Raw genomic sequence first — 18,986 nt, 5'->3', positions numbered from 1 at the left:
AGGTGCGGGCATCCCCTGAGCATCCGGCGGGGAGCCCACAGCCCCCTCCCCACTGGGCTCTGACCCCTTTGTCTCATTTCCCCCCATTCCCATCGGTCTGCCTGTTCGTTCCCTACAGGTTTCGGCACACGACCCGCCGCGATCCCTCTGGAGGTCGCCTTAGCGGCGCCACCCAGGCCTGGGGCTGCGGAGAGGAGGAAAATCATGAATGAAATGGATGTGGTGCTCCGGTCTCCCCGCCCTCCCAGCCCAGGCAGCCTCAGCGCGGAGGCGGTGCCTGCGGGGACTCCGAGCCCAGCCGGGGAAAGAGGCGGCCCGAAGACGTGGATCAGGGACTAAGGGTCTGCGACTCGACCCCGCGCGGGCCCAGGGCGCTGCCGGGCACCCCCACTCCGCACCCCCCGCCGCCGGCCCCGCGCCATTCCGGGAGCCGCGCCAGCCCGCCTGGAGGCGGGGCGGGGCCGGGCCGGGCCGGGGAGGGAGGGAGGGGGGTGCCGAGCCCACCCGGCGGCTGCGCCCGCGTCTCAGCAGCCGAGGCGCACGGTGGGGCGGCCCGGCCGAGGAGCGCGCACGGAGAGCGGGACGGAGCGCCGGGCGGGCGCACAGAAGGACGGACGGCCGCCCCCGCACACGCAGACGCACACAGCTCGGCGCGGCTCCCGGCACACACACACGGGCACACACTCGCAGGGACACACGCAGACACACGCACCCCCGCGCGCGAACCTCCTCCCGCCCTCCGGCCCGCCCGCCAGCGCCCGGAGCCCTGGGCCCGGAGCCCGGAGCCCGGAGCCCGGAGCCCGGAGCCCGGAGCCCGCTCTGGCCGGTAAGTGTGGCGTTTCCGTCGGCGCCTTTGTGTGCGGAGCCGGGAGGATGGGGGCGCGCGGTCCTCCCCGGAGCGGCCTCGCCACGGACACCGCCTCCAGCCCCCCAGGGACCCAAGCTGGCGCCCGCCCCCGCCACGCCCCCACGGGGCTCCCGGCGCCCCCGGACCAGGGGTGGGGTCCCCACCCAGGGGAGGAGGCCGGGCGCTGGGGAGTCGGGAAGGAGCGGCAACCATTCCCCACGGAGCTCGGACCCAGTTCCGGGGAGGAGAGATCGGGATAGGTGGGGGTCTGGGTCTGAGCCCCTGCGGCCGAGGCTGGTGCGCGGCTCTGGGCTGCGTCGCCTCTCCGGGGCTGCAGCTCCGGGGGGAGACCGGACGCCGCCGCCAGCCTGTTTGCTTGTCAACTGCGGCTGCCTCGTCTCGCTTCGCGACCCCGAACCCCTACAGCTTAACCCACCTCCACTCCCCACCCACCACCCAAATAACAGCCCAGTGCGTTCCCCACCTCCCAGAATGCCCCTTTTTTTCTGCAGAGCCTGCAGATGGCCTGGGTCTGAGCTCTGAGGGGCTACCTCACCAAAGATCGTGTCAGGACCAGTTGAACCTTTGGAGTTCATTTAACCCCCTCCTTTTACAGATGGGGAAACTGAGGCCCGGTGAGATGGCTTGACCAAGGTCACCGGAGAGTTAGCCGCAAAGCCTGCATTAGAATCTAGGGTCCCTGGCTTTTATACTCATCCCCATCCCCCCATACAATTCGCTCCTATTCCCATTGAAGACCCAGAATCCCAAAATTCATCTTAGTGTATCAGGAAAGTCTTTGTAATTCCTCCCTCGCCCCCACTTGGAGCGTCATGTGCCATTCATTTGCTACCATTCTTACTGAAGAAAAATAAAAAAAATTAATAAAAAGGTTAACCTTTAATTTGCCTCCTTGGCCCAGAGGAGAGCTTTCTTATGCAAGCACTCCAGGGTTGGGATTTAGTTTGGGAGAATGAATCAGTCCTGAACCGGAAGTCAGATACCACGGTGTTCATCCTGGCTCTTTCAGGCGTCCCTGAGCCTGTGTCCTCGATTGGACCAGGTGATGTAGCATCCAAGGAGCCATCCCCTCCCCCCACTTTGACCTGCCTGTGTGCCTCCCCAGTCACTCTTCCCTCCTCTGTAAAGGCTGGGTCTTTAATCCCACCAGCCTCTTTCATGGTTGCTTTGTGGAGGTCCCCAGTTCTTTATGTGGGGCCATCTCTTCCTGATGTGTGTTGGGTATTGCTGACAGAGCTGCTGAGGAAGCTTGAGTTACAGGCTCTGGTGGCAGCTCAAGGGCAGCTGGGTGTCCCCAGAGCTGGCACAGAGAGGGTGCCACGGGAGGTACGGTGCAGGAGTGCAAGCTGGATGGTGACTGGATAAAGTCAGTCAGTCACCTTTGAGGAGACTGCGTTGCACGGGATGGTTGGCACGGAGAGCAGTAATCAGTGTCTCGGGGCCTGAGGCACTAGTCTCAAGCGCTTCCTTCTTGCGTGGGATGAGCAGCCTGGCATGGAGCAGAGCCAGGGTGACCAGGTGATGTGACGCCAGGATCCACCATTCATACTGCAGTCCCCCCTAACTGGCTGTGTGCTCTGGAAGGACCCTTTGCACAGACTTCGTAAGGAGTAGGGGCCCTTGGGTTTTTGCAGGACAGTAGCTCCCACCCTGAGAGAGAAAAGATCGGGGTTCCAGGCCCAATGTTCCTTACTGGCCGAGCAGTTTTGGTCAATGCTCATAGCCTTTCTGGGTCTCAGTTCCTCCATCCAAAAAATAAGATAATTGGATTGAAGAGGTTCAGGATATCTTTCTGGTCTGAGCTGTTGAGGGTTGGGGACACTTATTGATTTAACAGCTATGGGCTGATTAGATATGTGTGCTGGAGGGAGGGAGGAATGAGAAGGGATGGCTTTGATCTTGAGAGATCTTGGTTGTCCTCGTCTATTACTCTGCGAGAAAATAAGAAGAGATGAGACCATGTATGTAGGGAACTTAGCAGGGGGTATAAAATAAGCTCAGGAATTGGTAGCTTTAGGGCCTCAGCTTTATGGTTATACCCTCCACTTCGTGTTTTTTTTTTTTTTCAGATTGCCTAAGGACATGAGGTTTTAGGGCCTCAAAGTCCCTCTTCCTCAAAACCTTCTCCCCACTGACCTATTCCTAGATTTAGGGCTCATGCAACCTCCTGGGAGAAGTTGCACTTTTTGTTTACCAGGTATTTCACACCTAAGTGTGATTAATTTATTAATTTATATAGTGTCAAAGCTCTCCTTACACCCTGTCACTTATAACTTAATCCTCATAGCATGCACTTGAGATCAGTAGTGTTACTATTGCTATTTTATAGATGGAGAAGTTCAGACTCTGTTCAACTTGTCTACAGGGGTGTCCTGTGAAAGCCTCCAAGCCAGAGAGGTATCTGACTCCACATTCTGAACTTTTTCTCCTCTGTCATTTTGCCTGTCCTTTTCCAAAACCTGCCCTAAAAAAAAGAGATTGGAAAAAGTTGAGAGGATGGAGGGGTTTTGTTCTTCCAGGAGATCAGGAATGGCTTTGTGGAGATGCCAGGTAGCGTTTGAGCTGGGTCTAAATGATTTGTACAGTAGAAGAAAGGATTGGAAACTATTGCAAGTAGTGGAAACAGCATGAGCAGAGAGTAGGCCTTGGGGGGGGGGGGGGGGGGGGGGGCTGGTTCTAGGCCAGTGGTTGGCAAACTCATTAGTCAACAGAGCCAAATATCAACAGTACAATTGAAATTTCTTTTGAGAGCCAAATTTTTTAAACTTAAACTATATAGGTAAGTACATTGTTATTTACTCAATTAGGGTTCTCCTAAGCTGGCCTAAGAGCCATACTCAAGGAGCCAACTACCACGGAAGCTAGGGCTTGTGTAGATACTGGAAAACGGTTCATTCCAACTGGTTCAAAAAGGTTAAAAGAGGAGCAGTGAGAAGGAAGTCCAGGTAGGAGGGTGGAGACAGTGGCTGTGGGCATTGAGTGCTGAGCTAAGGGATTGGTCTTTAGTTTTTTAGTATGGCAGAGACGTGATCAAACCTGACCATTAGGAAGCTCATCCTGACTGCCCGGTGGAGAACAGATTGGAGGGCGAAAACCTGCTGGCAGGGAGGCAGGTAGGAAACAATGGGTGGTCCAGATGAGAGACAAGGAGGGGCTGGACTGGGGGTGGTTGTAAGAATGAAGAGAAAAAGGAGTTGATGCAGGAGACTGCAGTGGCAGCTGGTTGGATATGTGTGCTAGAGGGAGGGAGGAATGAGCAATGGTGACCAGGCTTCGATCTGGAGTGGCTAAGGATGCCATTCACAGAAAGAGTCCAACGGGGAAGAGTGGGGAGGCTTAGGAGTGGAGGCCATGGATCTGATAGGGAACCATAAAGAATCCTCCTACAAGACTGGCTCACGGAGCATCCCAAACTGTTAAGAGCTGGCTCGTTCATTCCCTCTTCCATTCTCCAAATGCATTTAAACATCTGTCACATACCAGGCTGTCCTAGGCTCTCGGGACACATTGCTGAAAAAGGTGAACTTCCTGCCCAACCTCTACCAAGGTAGATGGAAAATGAAATATAAGCAAAGATATATAACATTTCAAGGGGTGAGCAGTGCTCTGAAGACAATTATGCAGGGTGAGGAGTGACGGAGGGACAAGAGTAGAGAAAGAGATGTGCCTTTAAATAGAATTGTCTCTAAGAAGGTGATATTTGGCCCTAGCTGGTTTGGCTCAGTGGATGGAGAGTGAGCCTGCGGACTGAAGGATCCTAGGTTCAATTCGAGTCTAGAGCACGGCCTGGGTTGCAGGCTTGATCCCCAGTAGGGGACGTGCAGGAAGCAGCCAGTCAATGATTCTCTCTTACTCTGATGTTTCTATCTCTCTTTTCCTCAACTTTCTTCTCTGGAATCAATAAAGATATGTTTAATAAATAAATAAATAAATAAATAAATAAATAAATAAATAAATAAAAGAAGAAGAATATGGCGATATTTGGACAAAGATCTGAATGAAGTGAGGAGGAGACCTGGGAGAAGAAAAGCATTCTAGGAAGAGGAAACCACAGAAGTGGTGGTCTTTACCACTCCCCTGCGGCAGGCAGCCCCTGGTACTCCCATGTCCCGGAGGAAGACACAGGCTCAGGGGTCAGACCCTGGCCTGGGGCTGTGAGAGGAGAAGGTAGCAGAGCATAAGATTTCAGCCAGTTCTCTCTGCCTCCACAGCCATCTTTTTCCTGAGGATCATGGTTGCCTTAGGGTGCATGACCTCAGAATTGTCAGCCCGTCGTGTTTCGAGGGCTTCTGCCCTGGATTAAAGACCTCTGTTGTCAGCCCACCCTGGGCCCTGGTTTCCAGCTGTCCATTGGCACAGGGCAGTGAGAGAATCAGCCACCCTGGCCCAGGCTCTGTCCTGTCTTCTCCATCAGGCACCTGAGCAGGACCAGAGAGACCACTCACCTGCTCTCATGCCAGTCCACAGCCCTTCTGAGTGCCTATTAGCTCCTATACAAACTGGAGTAATGATGTCATCTTCACACAAGAGTCTAGTGAAATAGATTGGGAAATATTTGGCACATAGTAGGTGTGCAGCTGAGATTTATTCAATCTGAATTCTTTGACTCCTGCTCCCATCTGGCTTTTTTTTTTTTTTTTCTTTCCCATTCCATTTGACTTCCTGGCTCACACTCCTCTCTCCCGACAGGAGCTGCAGACCAGCTAATGCAGCCTCTGTGAATCAGTTTACCTGATTCTTCCACCAAACCCTAAAGTGCCAGGATCTTCCCAGCTTAGCTGAGCTCAAGCACAGAAGGGTTAAATCAGAGACTGAGGGAGGGGCCCTGACAAAGGACTGGAACTTGCAGTGGGGTATGGCTGGAGCTAGGGGCCTCTCTAGCTGCAGGTGGGGGCAAACCTAGCTCTGAACTCCAGCTTTCCCTCTGTGCATGCTACAAGCTCCATGAGATGTGGTTTTGCAAGCAGTGAAGCTCACAGCCGATGTCAAAAAGAATCATCCTGGGTGATCTGGAGCAAGGTACAGGTGGCCCTGGCAGTCCAGGCCTGGCATCAGGGACATCTAGAGCTGAAACCAGAGGCAGGTGGGGACCAGAGCACAAAGTCATTTGTGATCAAGCTGGGTGTGTAGCCAGTACAGGCTAGGCTGGCATTCTAGTTCCAGTGGTGGAGGGCCTCCATCTTAGAAGGCAGATGAGCAAGACAGAGACTGAGCCTGCCAGGGCAGAAGGCAGAAGGCCAGGTGCTAGGACTGAGCCAGTGTCAGAGCCAGACAAGCAACAGTGAGACTGAGTGCTGTTAACATTCTTAGCAACAGTAATATCAGTTAACATATAGTGTGCCATGTGCAAGGCATTCTTCTACAATCATCCTGTTCACTCAACTCAACAATATTATGAGTTAGATGCTATTGCTGGTCCATTTTACAGATGAGAAAACTGGGGCAAGGAGGAGTAAAGTATCTTGCTCAAGATCACAGCCGGTGAGAGAGCCTTGATTCATGCTCGAGCAGCCCAATCCCAAAGCCTGTGCTTTGTGGTGATTTTAATGAGCTCTTTATACATGCTCCAACTCTAGCCCACTTTTCATTTATTTTTCCAAGAAATATGTCTTGAATGTGTACCTAGTGCCACACAGAGTATTAAGCATGGGAAACAGGAAAGTTCATAGAAGAGGCTGTAAACCTAATGGTTTAAATAAAGGCTGGGCCTAGCGTGGAGGTAAACCCAGTTTGAAGCCTGCTTCTTCTGCTTACCAACTGTGTGACCTTGAGCAAGTGACTCAGTCTCTTCATGTCCCATCTCCATATGTGTAGGAGGGGCTGATAACCGGGTTTAGCTCATGGGGTTAGAGTGAGAAATGAATGATGTCATGCACAGCGCTTGACACTGTACCCAGCACACAGTAAGTACTCGGTTAAAAAAGGCCGCAGGGATCCTAACCCATGGTGTGAGGTGGAGATACAGGAATCAATAGGTGATTACCAAGCGCAGAGGTGAGAACAGAGAAAGGAGTACCCAGATCTTCCGGAGGGAGTCAGGGAGGGTTCCGCCGAGGAGGTGACATTTGAGCAGAGTGTTGGAAGAGTTTTCCAAGCAGAGGTGGGAAGATGGGGCTTTTCCAGGGAATACAAAGTGCATTCCACCACGTCATTGGTAAGAGCGTGTGTCAAACTACATGGAAATACCAGAACGCCCACCCCCACCCCCACAAGAGGTGTGATCTCGCCTTCACGTTTGTGATCGCCTGTTTTCTCCTTGTAAATTAAGCTGTATGCCTGGGGAATCGAGGGGATGTCGAGAGACGGGGCAGAATGGAGTGTTTTCAGTCTAGGAGAGCAGAGTGAAACCAGATGAATGTTGAACTCTGAATTCCTGCTCTTACTTTGGGCTCCTGTCCACCATGAGGGCAAGACTACCCGCAACAGGTTCTCATCATTTCAGCTGGACAGTCCTCCACCAATAACTGGCGTTGGTGGGGTCTGCCCTCCGCACTTGGTGGCGCAGCTTTTGCCTACGCACCACGGCACAAGGCCTGGTTTTCCAGGTACCCGGAGCGCCCTCTGCTGGTTTCCTACCGCCCCACCACCATCTGCCTCATTAAACCATGACAGCTCCAGAATTGAAGCTTGACCTTAAAGAAAGGTCAGCTTGTAGCATCTCTGTGGGCTGGGCCTCTCCGGCACACTTCCATCTTCCCTTTCCTTGGGTCTGTGCCACACTCACACCCCCGTCTCCTAACAACAGAGCAGGATGGAGGAGAAGGCATCATTTATCCGGGCACATCCCAAGCAGAGAACACTCAGACCCCGTGTTTGGGATGCAGAACTCTCCAAGTTTGCAGTCTGCTCAGACGTGGGGACAGATGGCTGGACAGTGGACAGCTGGGCAGAGAGGGTAGGCAGCTTGGCAGGATAGAAATAGCAGTGAACTAAGCATTGGGAGTCCTGGGCTCAGCGCCTATCTTTCCACAAGTTTTGCTGCACGTATCGGTCTGGGTCCTTTGGTTGCCAGCAACAAAAACTGGTCTTAGCAACTTAGGCAGAAAGGCTACTTATCCGAAAGCGTTGGGGTAAGACACAGAATGACAGGTGGCTGGCCCCTGGTCTTGGGCCCTTCCTACGACAAGGAACAGACAGGGCCCCAGAAGAAGAGAGAAAGAGAGAGAGAGAGCTCCTAAAACAAAATCAGGATTTTGTGAACTACGGTACCTGGAAACAGCTGGTCACACACCATGTGACTTGAGGCAAGTCACCCTTGCCTCAGTTTCCCTACCTGGATGTTCTAAAACTGGCCTCTCTCCTGCATTCATGCTTTTCGCTGAGAAAGCTTCCTGCCCTGGTCCCAGATGGCACCTTCCCCCATCTTGGGAATGAATGATGAGGGAGTAAAGAGAGTGAGCTCTCCCGTGATGGAGGGCAAGCCCTCTCCTTGTGCATGCTCTGGGACCTGGGGCTCATTTGCATGAGGTCATCAGCCTGATCGCTTATTCTCCTGGGACCAGCATGTCCTCTGCCCTGCACACTGACCATGCTGATGAAATCTGGATGGCATATGGGCTTTTCCTGGCTGTCACTGTGAAGCTCCTAGCTAGACTCTCTCGTTCCAGAGTCCCCGAAGTCCCCCCAAGACCCTGCCAGGCCCTCCATTTGACCATTTGTACATCTACAGACTCAAGCCCTGTGCTGAACATCTGCGGTGCAGAGGTGGCTGAGGGTGTTGGGATGCTCCTAGTCACTGGAAGCCCAGTGAGGAGGCAGGTGCATAAACAGCTACCTACAGCAGCAGACAAAGTGTGAGATGGCGGGGGCCGAGATGAGAGAGCTTGATTGTTCCCAGAGATCTGGGAGTGCTTTGTGGAAGAGGTAATGTTGGGAATGAGTAAGATTGGGCAGGAGGGGGAAGGAAATTCTAGGCTGAGGGAACATCATAAGCAAAAGCCTAGAGGTGGGAGTAGACAGGTCTGATTCAGGGAATGGGGGAGTCTGCTGGGGTCAGAGCTTCCGGAGGGTAGAAGGAGCTCTGTGTTGACAGAAAGGGGTGTCTAGAGGGCCCCAGCAGCTTCCGAGTGTAAAGCCCAAGGTAGAGGGCGTGTTAGTCTGGGGTCAGGACAGGAGATTCCTGGGGGCTCAGCCTCCCATCCAGGAATCCTGGTTTCAGCACCCCAGCTCCTCCTCCGCCTCCCTCCCCAAACCTGTCAGCTATCACTCTGCCTAAGCAGTCATTACTCTGGTTTCCCTACCTGGATGTTCTAAAATTGGCCACTCTAGGATGCCTCCTAACAGCACCACTCATCTCCCATCCCACCCCCAGGTAGAAGTGAAGTGCTCCCAACCCATCTTGGATGGACCTCTGATAGAACACATCACCCAGCCACAGCAGTTGCCTGTTCTGTCTCCCCAACCAGCCGCAATCTCTGAGAAGATGGGGCAGGCTGGGCCAGGGGTCTCCAGCACCCAACACAAGTAGGGTAGCTGCGTGGTACACATTACTAGAACCTTCACAAATGTGAATGAACTGATGATGTGATGATATTGAAGCTGCAAGGGACTTAGAGTCTGACTTCTTATTTTATAGATGAGACCTCAGAGACCTGGGTGAGAGGGAATTGCCCCAAGTCATGAGCATGTTGAGGATAGAATTTCAGTGAAACTTTTGATACATAGAGGCACTGTTTACAAGGGCCCAAAGGAGGAAACAATCCTGATGCTCATCACCTGATGAATGGATAAATAAAACCTACCATATTTTCCAGCGTATAAGACGACCCCCTAATTTTACAGTTAAAACATGTTTAGGCCTATATTCGCTGTATAAGACTACCCCCCACTTCAAAGAAAAGACTTACTTTGCTGTCAAGATCTGCAGGTAATTTTTGTGCAATTTTGGTCTTTTGCCTCCGATTTTCGGTTGACTTTTTTTCATTTCAAAAACGGTACACTAATAAAAAAGAAATATGCAAATTGACCATAACTCCATGGTGCCCACTAGCCAATCAGGCGTGGATATGCAAATTAACCCAACAAAGCTGTAGGGTTAATTTGCATACTCAAGCACAGAGCAGACTGAAGGCTCTAGCCCAAGTGAAGACTGAAGATGACTGAAGACTGAAAAGACTTGTCTTCTCAGCTACGGCCGGAGCAGAGAAGCCTCAAGGCTTGGCTTCTCTGCTGCAGCCAGAGCAAAAGCCTGGGTCCCGGGTGCCGGAGGAAAACCAGTGCCTGCAGCCAGGGAAAGGAGGATCTATTGCATGAATCTTCATGCAATGGGCCTCTAGTATAGCATATTCTTACAGTCAAATATTCAGCCAGAAAAGGAATGAAGTACTGTTAAAATTGCATGAACCTTGAAAGCATTATGCTGAACAAAAAGAAGCCAGACACAAAAGACCTACATACATTATATGATTCCATTTATATGAAATATTCAGAATAGGCAAATATATGGAAATGTGAAGCTTAGTGGTTGCCAGGGCCTGGTACGGGAATAATAATTCTTTAATGGATGTGGGGTTTCCTTTCGGAGTGATGAAAATGTCTAGGACTAGATAATGGTGGTGGTTGAACAGCATTGTGAATGTATTAAATGCCATTGCATTGTATACCTTGAAATGGTTAAAATGACGAATTTTATGTTATGTGAATTTTGCCACAATTTTTTAAAAAATAAGGAGTTAGTTGGGGCCAGATCAGATGCCCTAAACTGGGTCTAATGTCCATTCCTCAGACAGAGCTGCTGGCTCCCCTTCCTGTTACTGCCCTCCCCGGCCCAGGCCAGGGTAGAGGAGCCTCTGGCACCTCTCATTGTGGGGGAGCCCCATGGTCAGGTGGAATCCACCCCAGGAGGCAGGATTCCCGGCAGCCAGGCCTGCTTCTTGCTCGTGTTTTTCTGCTGAGGCCTAGCCCCTATGGCTTCCTCATCCCACTGACCAGCCTGCTTCCAATTAGCACCAAATGCTCCATACATCGCGAGCCTCCGGGCCTGGCTCTTGCTTTGTGCACTATGCAATGGAAGTCTTTCCCTTGTGATCCCTCATCAGCCTGGGAACATCCCACCTGGGAACATCCTTTAGGAACCAGTTTCTATCTTCCCCTTGGAGAAGACGTCCTCCTCTCTCCACCCCCACCACAGCTGAGCTGAGCTCTTCCCAAGGTGTCACATGCATGTATCAATGAACGCGGGTGTGGGTTCATGCACATGTGTCTCCCCAGGAGGACTGGGAGTTGTGGAGGGAGGGGCTGGCGTGTCCGTCACTGTATTCCTGGGACAGCTCTGGTGCCTGTTCCTAGGAGATGCTCAGCATCTGCTTGTTAAATAAGGCAATGGCTTTGGGAAGGTTCCCTTCCCTCCCCGACATTCTCCATCACCGAGGGAGGGACAGGCGAGGTGATGTCTCTTTGTCTCCAGGGTTTTCTGGTTCAAAGAGCAACAGTGGGTGGCCACTCCAGCAAGTCGCTGCCTGTTGTCACGGTTTTCTGCTCCTTTGCCCGCTGATAGAAGTGGAGAAGGAGCTAGAAGGAGCCTGCAGCAATCTACTGCAAGCAGCTATTTCTGCTCTTGGTGAGGAGAAGGGGGGGCAGTGCCCAGAGACTGGGCTTCTCCATGCAGCCTGAATAGACCATCTTCTCTTTGAGAATCTAATTAAAACCCTCCCCTGAACAGCCTAGACATGTGGTCTAGGGTACCCGGAGTCCTTCGACTGCAGGTTCTTGTTCCATTTTCCTCTGCAAACTCAAGGTGCTACTCTTTCTGCTTTTCTGATTATGAAATTAGTCATTTTCTAGGAAGCTTATTTATAGAGTCCTCTGCACGCATGCAGCACCAAGCTATTCTAAACACAGCTTCGGGCCTGGAGGCTTAGGTGTAAAAGCATCTGTGAGTCACCCTTGGGGCCCCTTCCAGAGGTATCTGGATATCTTGGTTACTTTTCTGCCCCCAGCGAGGAGATAACCCTCACAGTCTGTCTTTAGGTGGGGGTGCTCTTTAGGATAAAGAAAAAGCTCTTTCTCAGAACTGGGAGGTCAGGGATAGGCATTCTTTTTTTTTTTTTTTAATGCTCACCAGAGGATATTTTCCCATTGATTTTTAGAGAGAGTGGAAGGGAGTGGGAGAGACACAGAGAGTGAAACATCCATGTGAGATTGGTTGCCTCCCGTACACACCCTGATCTGCAAGCAAGGTACGTACCCTTGACCAGAATCAAACCTGGGACCCTTCAGTCCATGGGCTGATGCTCTGTCCACTGAGCCAAACTGGCTAGGGCAGGGATAGGCATTCTTGATCCCAATTTCCGTGGTCGCGATGTACGACCTGGGACAAGTCAGACCCCATTTTGTGCCTCAGTTTCCTCCTCTGCACAGTCATTGCTCCAGATGTGTGACTCTGTGACCGCTCTTGACAGCAGCTCTGGAGGAGGGTTCCAGGTGGCTTAACAAAGTTCTGAAAGCCAGGCAGCTTAGAAGGTAACCATGTTGGAGATTCAAGATCGTCAGGGCAACATTCATTTTTTCGGCAAGTATTTACGAGCCAGCCACTGTGTGAGACTTTGAAAATAAAACAGAAATGGTGGTCCCAACCATTTCTTGTTGTAATTTCTGGTCTAATGGTTGAGATAGATGTTAATCAAATAACGGCATAAATCAAAATGAAGTTTCAAATTGTGTCAAGTGCTATTACTGAGAAGTAGAATGGGGGAGCTTTCTGGGTAGAGGAGAAAGTATGTACAAACTCATCCTGCATGAAAGAGCCTGACCAAAGGGCAGAGGTCAAGAAGGAAAGGGACCTGAAATAAGGCTGGAGGAACAAAGGTGGGTCAGACCATGCGAGGTCAAGTAAACTTTGTTAAAGGATCTTTATCTTTGTTCCAAGTGCAGTATGATGCCATTCAAGTCGTTTTTCAAGGAAGCTTATGTGATAAATGTTGAGTTTGGAAAGAGTTGATTCTAGCTCAAGCCTGCCCCATTCAGTTGTACAGGTTGTAAAATGCACAACCTATGCAGCCATATGTATGCATTGGGGCATATGGAGAATGTTTTGGAGGCCAGCCTGAGTGGATGCCAGAGACCAGTTAAAAGATTGCCTCAATGCCCTGCCTGCATGGCTCAGAAGTTGAACATCAATCTATGAACCAGGAGGTCATGGTTCGATTCCCAGTCAGGGCACATGCCTGGGTTGTGGGCTCGATCCCTCGTGTGGGACGTGTGGGAGGTAGTCGATCAGTGACTCTCTCATCGTTGATCTTTCTATCTCTCCTTTTCTTTCTGAAATCAATTAAAAAAAATAAAATAAAAAGATTGCCTCAGTACACCAAGCATGAGATGCTTGGCTTGGACCAAGATGGAGTAGTGGAGAGGGAGAAAGGTGGAAAGACTCAGGAGACTTTTAAAGGGCCCTCCCTGCAGGAGAGCTCGGCTCTGAGATTTTAGATTCTCAGAGACAGTGCCAATTGCAATGAGGAAAAAATAAAATGCAATACCAGCTGCAAGCTCCTAGTGTTAACCCGGCATGTCTGCCCTTTATTATTTCAGCCCAGCCTCAGGACCGGTCCAAGAGGCAGGATTGCAGGACTGGTGGGCAGAGAAGCAGCTCACCTATTGGACTTCTTGAAAGTAGTATGCTAGTGGGGCAATAATAAAAGATCCTGTTGGCTGCCAATCTCAAAAATCAAATCCCACTAGCTGAAGCTAACATGTTGGAAGTTATTGAAAGGATTCTGAGGCATCTCGCGGCCTCGGTGGACATGCTGCCCAGTCAAGACTCAGGATGGGCCAGAATGCAGCAGCTCCGACATTTCCGACCTTTTCTCCAGGGCACTGCAGCTATCGTGATTCAGCCCCAGTAACCCAGGCTACAGGCCCTCCAGAGTGTGTTTGAAAGTGCAGGCAAGACCATCTGATTGACCCAGCCTGGTTGGTGTGCCCAGCCCTGGATCAGCCATCCATTGCCAGGAGTCAGAGACATGAAAGGCGGGGGGGCGGGCTGCAGTGTGGACCTGCATTTCCAGCCATTCCCACAGTCGGGAGCCCCTGCGAGCTGTGCAGTTGCCCTTAGATGATGTCTGTCTACAGGCATTCAAGGGGTCTGTCTGGTCCACAGCAACCTTCCAGCTTCTTGGGTAAAGGAGGAAAGCTAGACCCCACTGTAGTCCTGGAAGGTGCCCTATCATGATCTAGAAAGAGGGTGTTCTCATTTCAGAAAGAAATAGAACGTTTAGAATATGAAAAAAAAAAAATACATATAGCTATTTCCGGAGAAGAGCTTTGCATACCACTCACTGTCCACTGCCTGAGGCACAGGGCACTCACAGTCCTCGGGGAACTGGGCACAGACTGTGTTACTCAGACCCCTCTATTTGCTCACCAGGGCTTCCAACTCTTAAACCCACGGTAACTGTCAGAACAGCACAGTAGTGAGCATGTGCCTGGAGTCCGAGACTGTCATTTCATACCAGCTCCCACCCAAATGATCTGTGCAACCTTGGGCAAGTTCTTGAACTTCTCTGAGCCTGCTTAATGATCCCTAATTCATGAGGTTGCAAGGAAGACTCTGTGATAAAATTTGTAAAGTGATTTGCCCATGGTAAGCCCCCCCTTGAAATCTAGAGAGGAGGAGGAGGAAGAAGAGAAGAAGGAGGAGGAGAAAGAAGAGGAGGAGGAGGAGGAGGAGGAGGAGGAGGAGGAGGAGGAGGAAGGTTGTCATAGTGATGCTACTGTCACTATTGTCACATAGAAGATACCTGCAGAATTCTGGCTCTGCAGTTTGGCCCTTCTGTTGGTTTTTCCTAAGGTCCTCCTGATGGAGTGGGGTAGAGTTATTCAAAGGGACACAGCACAAGAAAGGAAGGCTTCTGATCTTTGCTCGTGGTTGTCTTGATGCCAGCCTCATCTCCTGTTTTCTCATCCTGCTGCAGGAGGGAGTGAGAGAACCACGCTGCTGATGACTCCGAGGGAGGGGCCCTGGACATGTGCTGCAGTGAGAGGCTGCCGGGTGAGTCTTCCCAGCACCCAGATGCCCCCTTCCCCCACCCCCACCCCCAGAGTTCCAGATGGAGGGAGAGAGCCCCAGATGACACTGGGGCTGGAGTAAAGCCTGGTTAGCTGGGAACTTGCTTGAGAGGAGTGACTCAGCTGGTCCATAGATCTTCATTTAAGTGGGGATTTGTTTTTCTAATCCCTGATGTCTTGCATCGTTTGGAGCTGCTCTGGCTCCCATGGAGGGAAGAGCGGGTGGCTGAGGGTGTGCTGGGAGGGAGGAGAACTGGGCGTCCGGGGCTGGCCAGTACATGACCACTGACCAATAGTGTGCTGTGCAGATTTCAAGAGGTAAGATTGGGAAACACAACTTGACTGTGGCATGAACCCAAGGTGGGGTGGACAATGTGGAGAAACTACCTGACAGCCCTGTTGAGAAGCCTGGTTGTGAATGTCAAATTATGCTGCTTGTGTGGTTGACCACACTTGTGGACAGTAGGGGGAGCCTGGCTGTCTGAACCACCGGTCGTGTCACCACAGAAATGTTACCAAGGTGCTCCTGCCCCTGGAGGCAGATGTCCCAGTTGTAGACCCAATGCCCAAGTCTTGAAAAGCAGCCTTGAAAGGAATAAAGGGAAGGAAGGTGGGGAAAGATTTTCATGTTGTTTTTCTTTTTAGAAACTTTTTGTTTTTGTTTTCTTCTTATAACAAATATCCATTGTAGAAATATTAGAAAATAAAGCAAGGGGGAGAAATAAAAGAAAAATTACCATTTTAATTTCTTTCCTTCAACACCTTTTTGTTAAAAAAAAAAAAAAAAAAAAAAAAACCAACAACAAAAAACAGCCCTAGCTGGTTTGGCTCAGTAGATAGAGCGTTGGCCTGTAAACTGAAGGGTTCTGGGTTTGATTCCAGTCAAGGGCACATGCCTGGGTTGCAGGCTCGATCCCCAGTAGAGGGCGTGCAATTCTCATCATTGATGTTTCTCTCTCCCTCTCCCTTCTTCTCTCTGAAATCAATAAAAATATATTTAAAAAAAATAACAGCCATTTGAATTCTAATATTGAAAACCCAAACCTGTAGCTTGTCAGAAATTTCTTGATTGACAAGGCACCTGAGAGTGGAAACTTCAGTGACACTCTTTAAGATGGATATTTAAGATAACTAGGTATGCCTTTAAAGCAATGACTCTTTAATATAAGCAGTTATTGCTCCAACCAGTGGCTCTGTTGCTTGGAGTGTCGTCCTGTACACCAAAAGGTTGCAGGTTCGATTCCTGGTCAGAGCACCTACATAGGTTACTGATTCCATCCCCCATCAGGGTGCATACAGAAAACAACCAATCGATGTTTGTCTCATATCAATGTTTCTCTCTCCATCTCTCTCTAAAAATCAAAAATATATCCTTGGGTGAGGCTTTAAAGAAAAATAAAATAATCAGTTATTTTATTCACACCATGAGCCAGTGTCCCAGCTACTGCTGAAGGTCCTCAGATGAGCAGAACCCATGGTGCAATTCACACTTTATCCAGTAGGCGGTACCCTTGATCAAAACACGTTGGACTGCCTGATGAGATGGCCTAGGTCTAGGACAGGAGCCACTCCACAGTTGTGGGGACTAGAAACAACTAACGTGAAGGAGAGAATTCCCCAGAGGGATGTGAGAGCTGTCTGTGACTCTCTGAAAGACTGTCTTGTGAAGGGGGCAGCTGATTCATTCTGTGTGCCTCTAAGGAAGATGGCATAAGCCTAGTACATAGAAACTAAAAGGAGGCCTGTTGGCCCATGAGACGCAGAACCTTCTTTCTGACTCTAAAAGTGGTCCACTTATAGAACTTGTTAATTGAAGAGGAAGAAAATGAGTGTTTCGTCACTGGAGGCATTCAAGTATTTTCTGGACAGACATTGGAGAGGAAATTTCCACAATGGGTGGGAGGTCACAATGACATCAAAAGTCCCTTTCAACTACTGAACAGTTCCGTGATTCAGATGTGAGTCATAGAATTCGGAGATGATTCTACAACCAGGGACGGCCCTACTGGCTAGGAAAAAACAAAATCCATTTTGGAAAATAGGACATGATGTATATTTGTCCAGAGAGTAGCATGCGGGGGAGCAAAGAGCATGGGTTTTGGCCTTTGAGTCTGGCTGTTTTGTTTACAGGCTGTGTGTTAACAGGCAAGTCACTTAACCTTGCTGGGCTTCTATTACCTAATTTGTAAATGGAAACAACAACAAAATGGTTATTTATCTTCACAAAAGTTAAATAAGTAAAACCACACATGCACTTATTCAACAAACATTTATTGAACAACTACTATTTGTCAGGTCCTATACTAGGTGCTATGGGTAATAGTGGTGAAAAAAAAGCAGCCATAGTCTTGGCTCTGCTTTGAGTTGCTTCTGGAAAATAGGATGAAGTCACAGCAGGAAGGCCACAGTAATAAGCATGTTTAATTCCACCCTTCTCTCCCATTCCTCCCTGAAGGCCAGCAACCAAGGTAGAATCGAAGTTGATAATCTCCATTGGAGCTGGCACATTATCTTTCTTGTGCTTTGTGCACTGTTCCAAATGCTTTTACATGTATATGTCATGTAATCCCCTCCACTAACCTAGGGAGTCTGCATCATTTGCTATCCCCATCCTATAGATAAGAGGACCAAGTCCCAGGCAGGTGAGGGAATCTGTCCAGGTCACCTAGCAAGTGTTTGGTAAAGTGAGAATTCACTCCAGGCCATCTATTCAGAGCTCACGCTCCTGGCCACTACCCTATTGTGCTTCCATTGTCACCATAGAGCCACCACCATCTTCTGGAATCCTATAGGTTGAGGTAGGAAGAGCTAAGGGGTGTCTGTCCCCAAGCAGAATTTTGGAGGAGATGATTGATGTCACTGTGCATATCCCCTTCTCTGCCCTTTCCCCTGGAAAACCCTGCCATCCAGAGGCCAGGCATGTGCTCCTCTAGACCCCACAGAGCCATCTTGATATGATATGGAAGTAACTTTTGCCTGTTTCCTCAATGGAACCATGAACTCCTTGAAGGCAAGTATCTCTCTGTGTCATCTTCCATGTCTAACATTCATCCGCTCACTTCTTCATTCCTTCACTAGCTAGTCACTGAGCATCTGCATGTGCCGAGCTCTTTCATAAAGCACCGAAGATTAAACCGTGCATCAAACTGAGAAAACGTCCAGCCCTGCAGAACAGTATTGTGTCCTGGTTAACAGCAGAGACCCTTGACTTGGGGTGGCCCCACCACTTACCACGGGGTGATCACAGGCAAGCTGCTTACCCTGTGCGTCCCATTTACCAAATGGCAAGAATAATATTCACTGCCAGGTGGAGTTGTTTGAGGATTAAATGAAGTAACCGAGGAATTAGGACAGTGTTTGGTACACAGCATGTGCTACACAGGCATTTGTTATTAAGGGACAGCAGACAAATATAATTAGTAAAATATATAGCATGGTAGGTAAGTGCTATGGGGAAATGAAGGCCAGGGGTGGGAAAAGGACTGGCGGTTGGTTCTGGAACTTGGTAGGGAGTAGATGTCCACAAATGTTCATCAGCTGAAGACACTAACCCTGTGGTCAGCAAACTGGCTCGCGAGCCACATGCGGCTCTTTGGCCCCCTGAGTGTGGCTCTTCCACAAAATACCACGGCCTGGGCGAGTCTGTTTTGAAGAAGTGGCATTAGAAGAAGTTTGAGTTTAAAAAACTTGGCTCTCAAGAGAAATTTCAATCACTGTACTGTTGATATTTAGCTCTGTTGACTAATGAGTTTGGCAAACACGGCACTAACCTGAATTGCAACTTGGACATAAAGGGAGATGGCAGGCTAAGGACCAAGAGAATTTGGGCGCTGGCCCTTTAGAATGAGCCCATGGGCACTGCAAGCAATTGCATAACGATAGTGTAAAAACGCAGTCCTCAAGTAATCTCTCCCTCTCCCAGCTGTCTTCCCTGCTGGGCAAGACCAGAAGCGAGGCAGAGTGGGGGCCAGCATGCCTGATGATTCACTTATTCCTACACGCACTGCGCTGCCAGGCTGGGGCACCATAGCCAACACTCCCAGCCACAGTCACCGGAGCCGAGCAGGTCCTACAGCCCTCCCTGCTTGACATTTTTGGGTGAAAAGATCAGGCATCG

The 18,986-nt window shown here is 50.1% G+C and overlaps 1 protein-coding gene across 1 annotated transcript in view; it reads left to right on the top strand.

Moving 5' to 3' along the window:
- The first annotated feature begins 283 nt into the window (after nucleotides 1-283).
- PTPN5 (protein tyrosine phosphatase non-receptor type 5) overlaps nucleotides 284-18,986 on the top strand; it is a 44,196-nt gene continuing 25,493 nt past the window's right edge. Inside the window, exons 1-2 of the mRNA XM_084895502.1 lie at nucleotides 284-826; nucleotides 14,776-14,852. Of these exons, the coding sequence (XP_084751628.1) occupies nucleotides 14,828-14,852 (25 nt within the window). The 5' untranslated portion in view covers nucleotides 284-826; nucleotides 14,776-14,827. The remainder of the gene's footprint in view (nucleotides 827-14,775; nucleotides 14,853-18,986) is intronic.

This window comes from Pipistrellus hanaki (assembly GCF_964339955.1).
Source record: "Pipistrellus hanaki genome assembly, chromosome: 9".
NCBI classification, from domain to species: Eukaryota; Metazoa; Chordata; class Mammalia; order Chiroptera; family Vespertilionidae; genus Pipistrellus; species Pipistrellus hanaki.
Note: the sequence above shows the minus strand (reverse complement) of the source record. Positions and strands in the feature narration are given on the sequence as shown.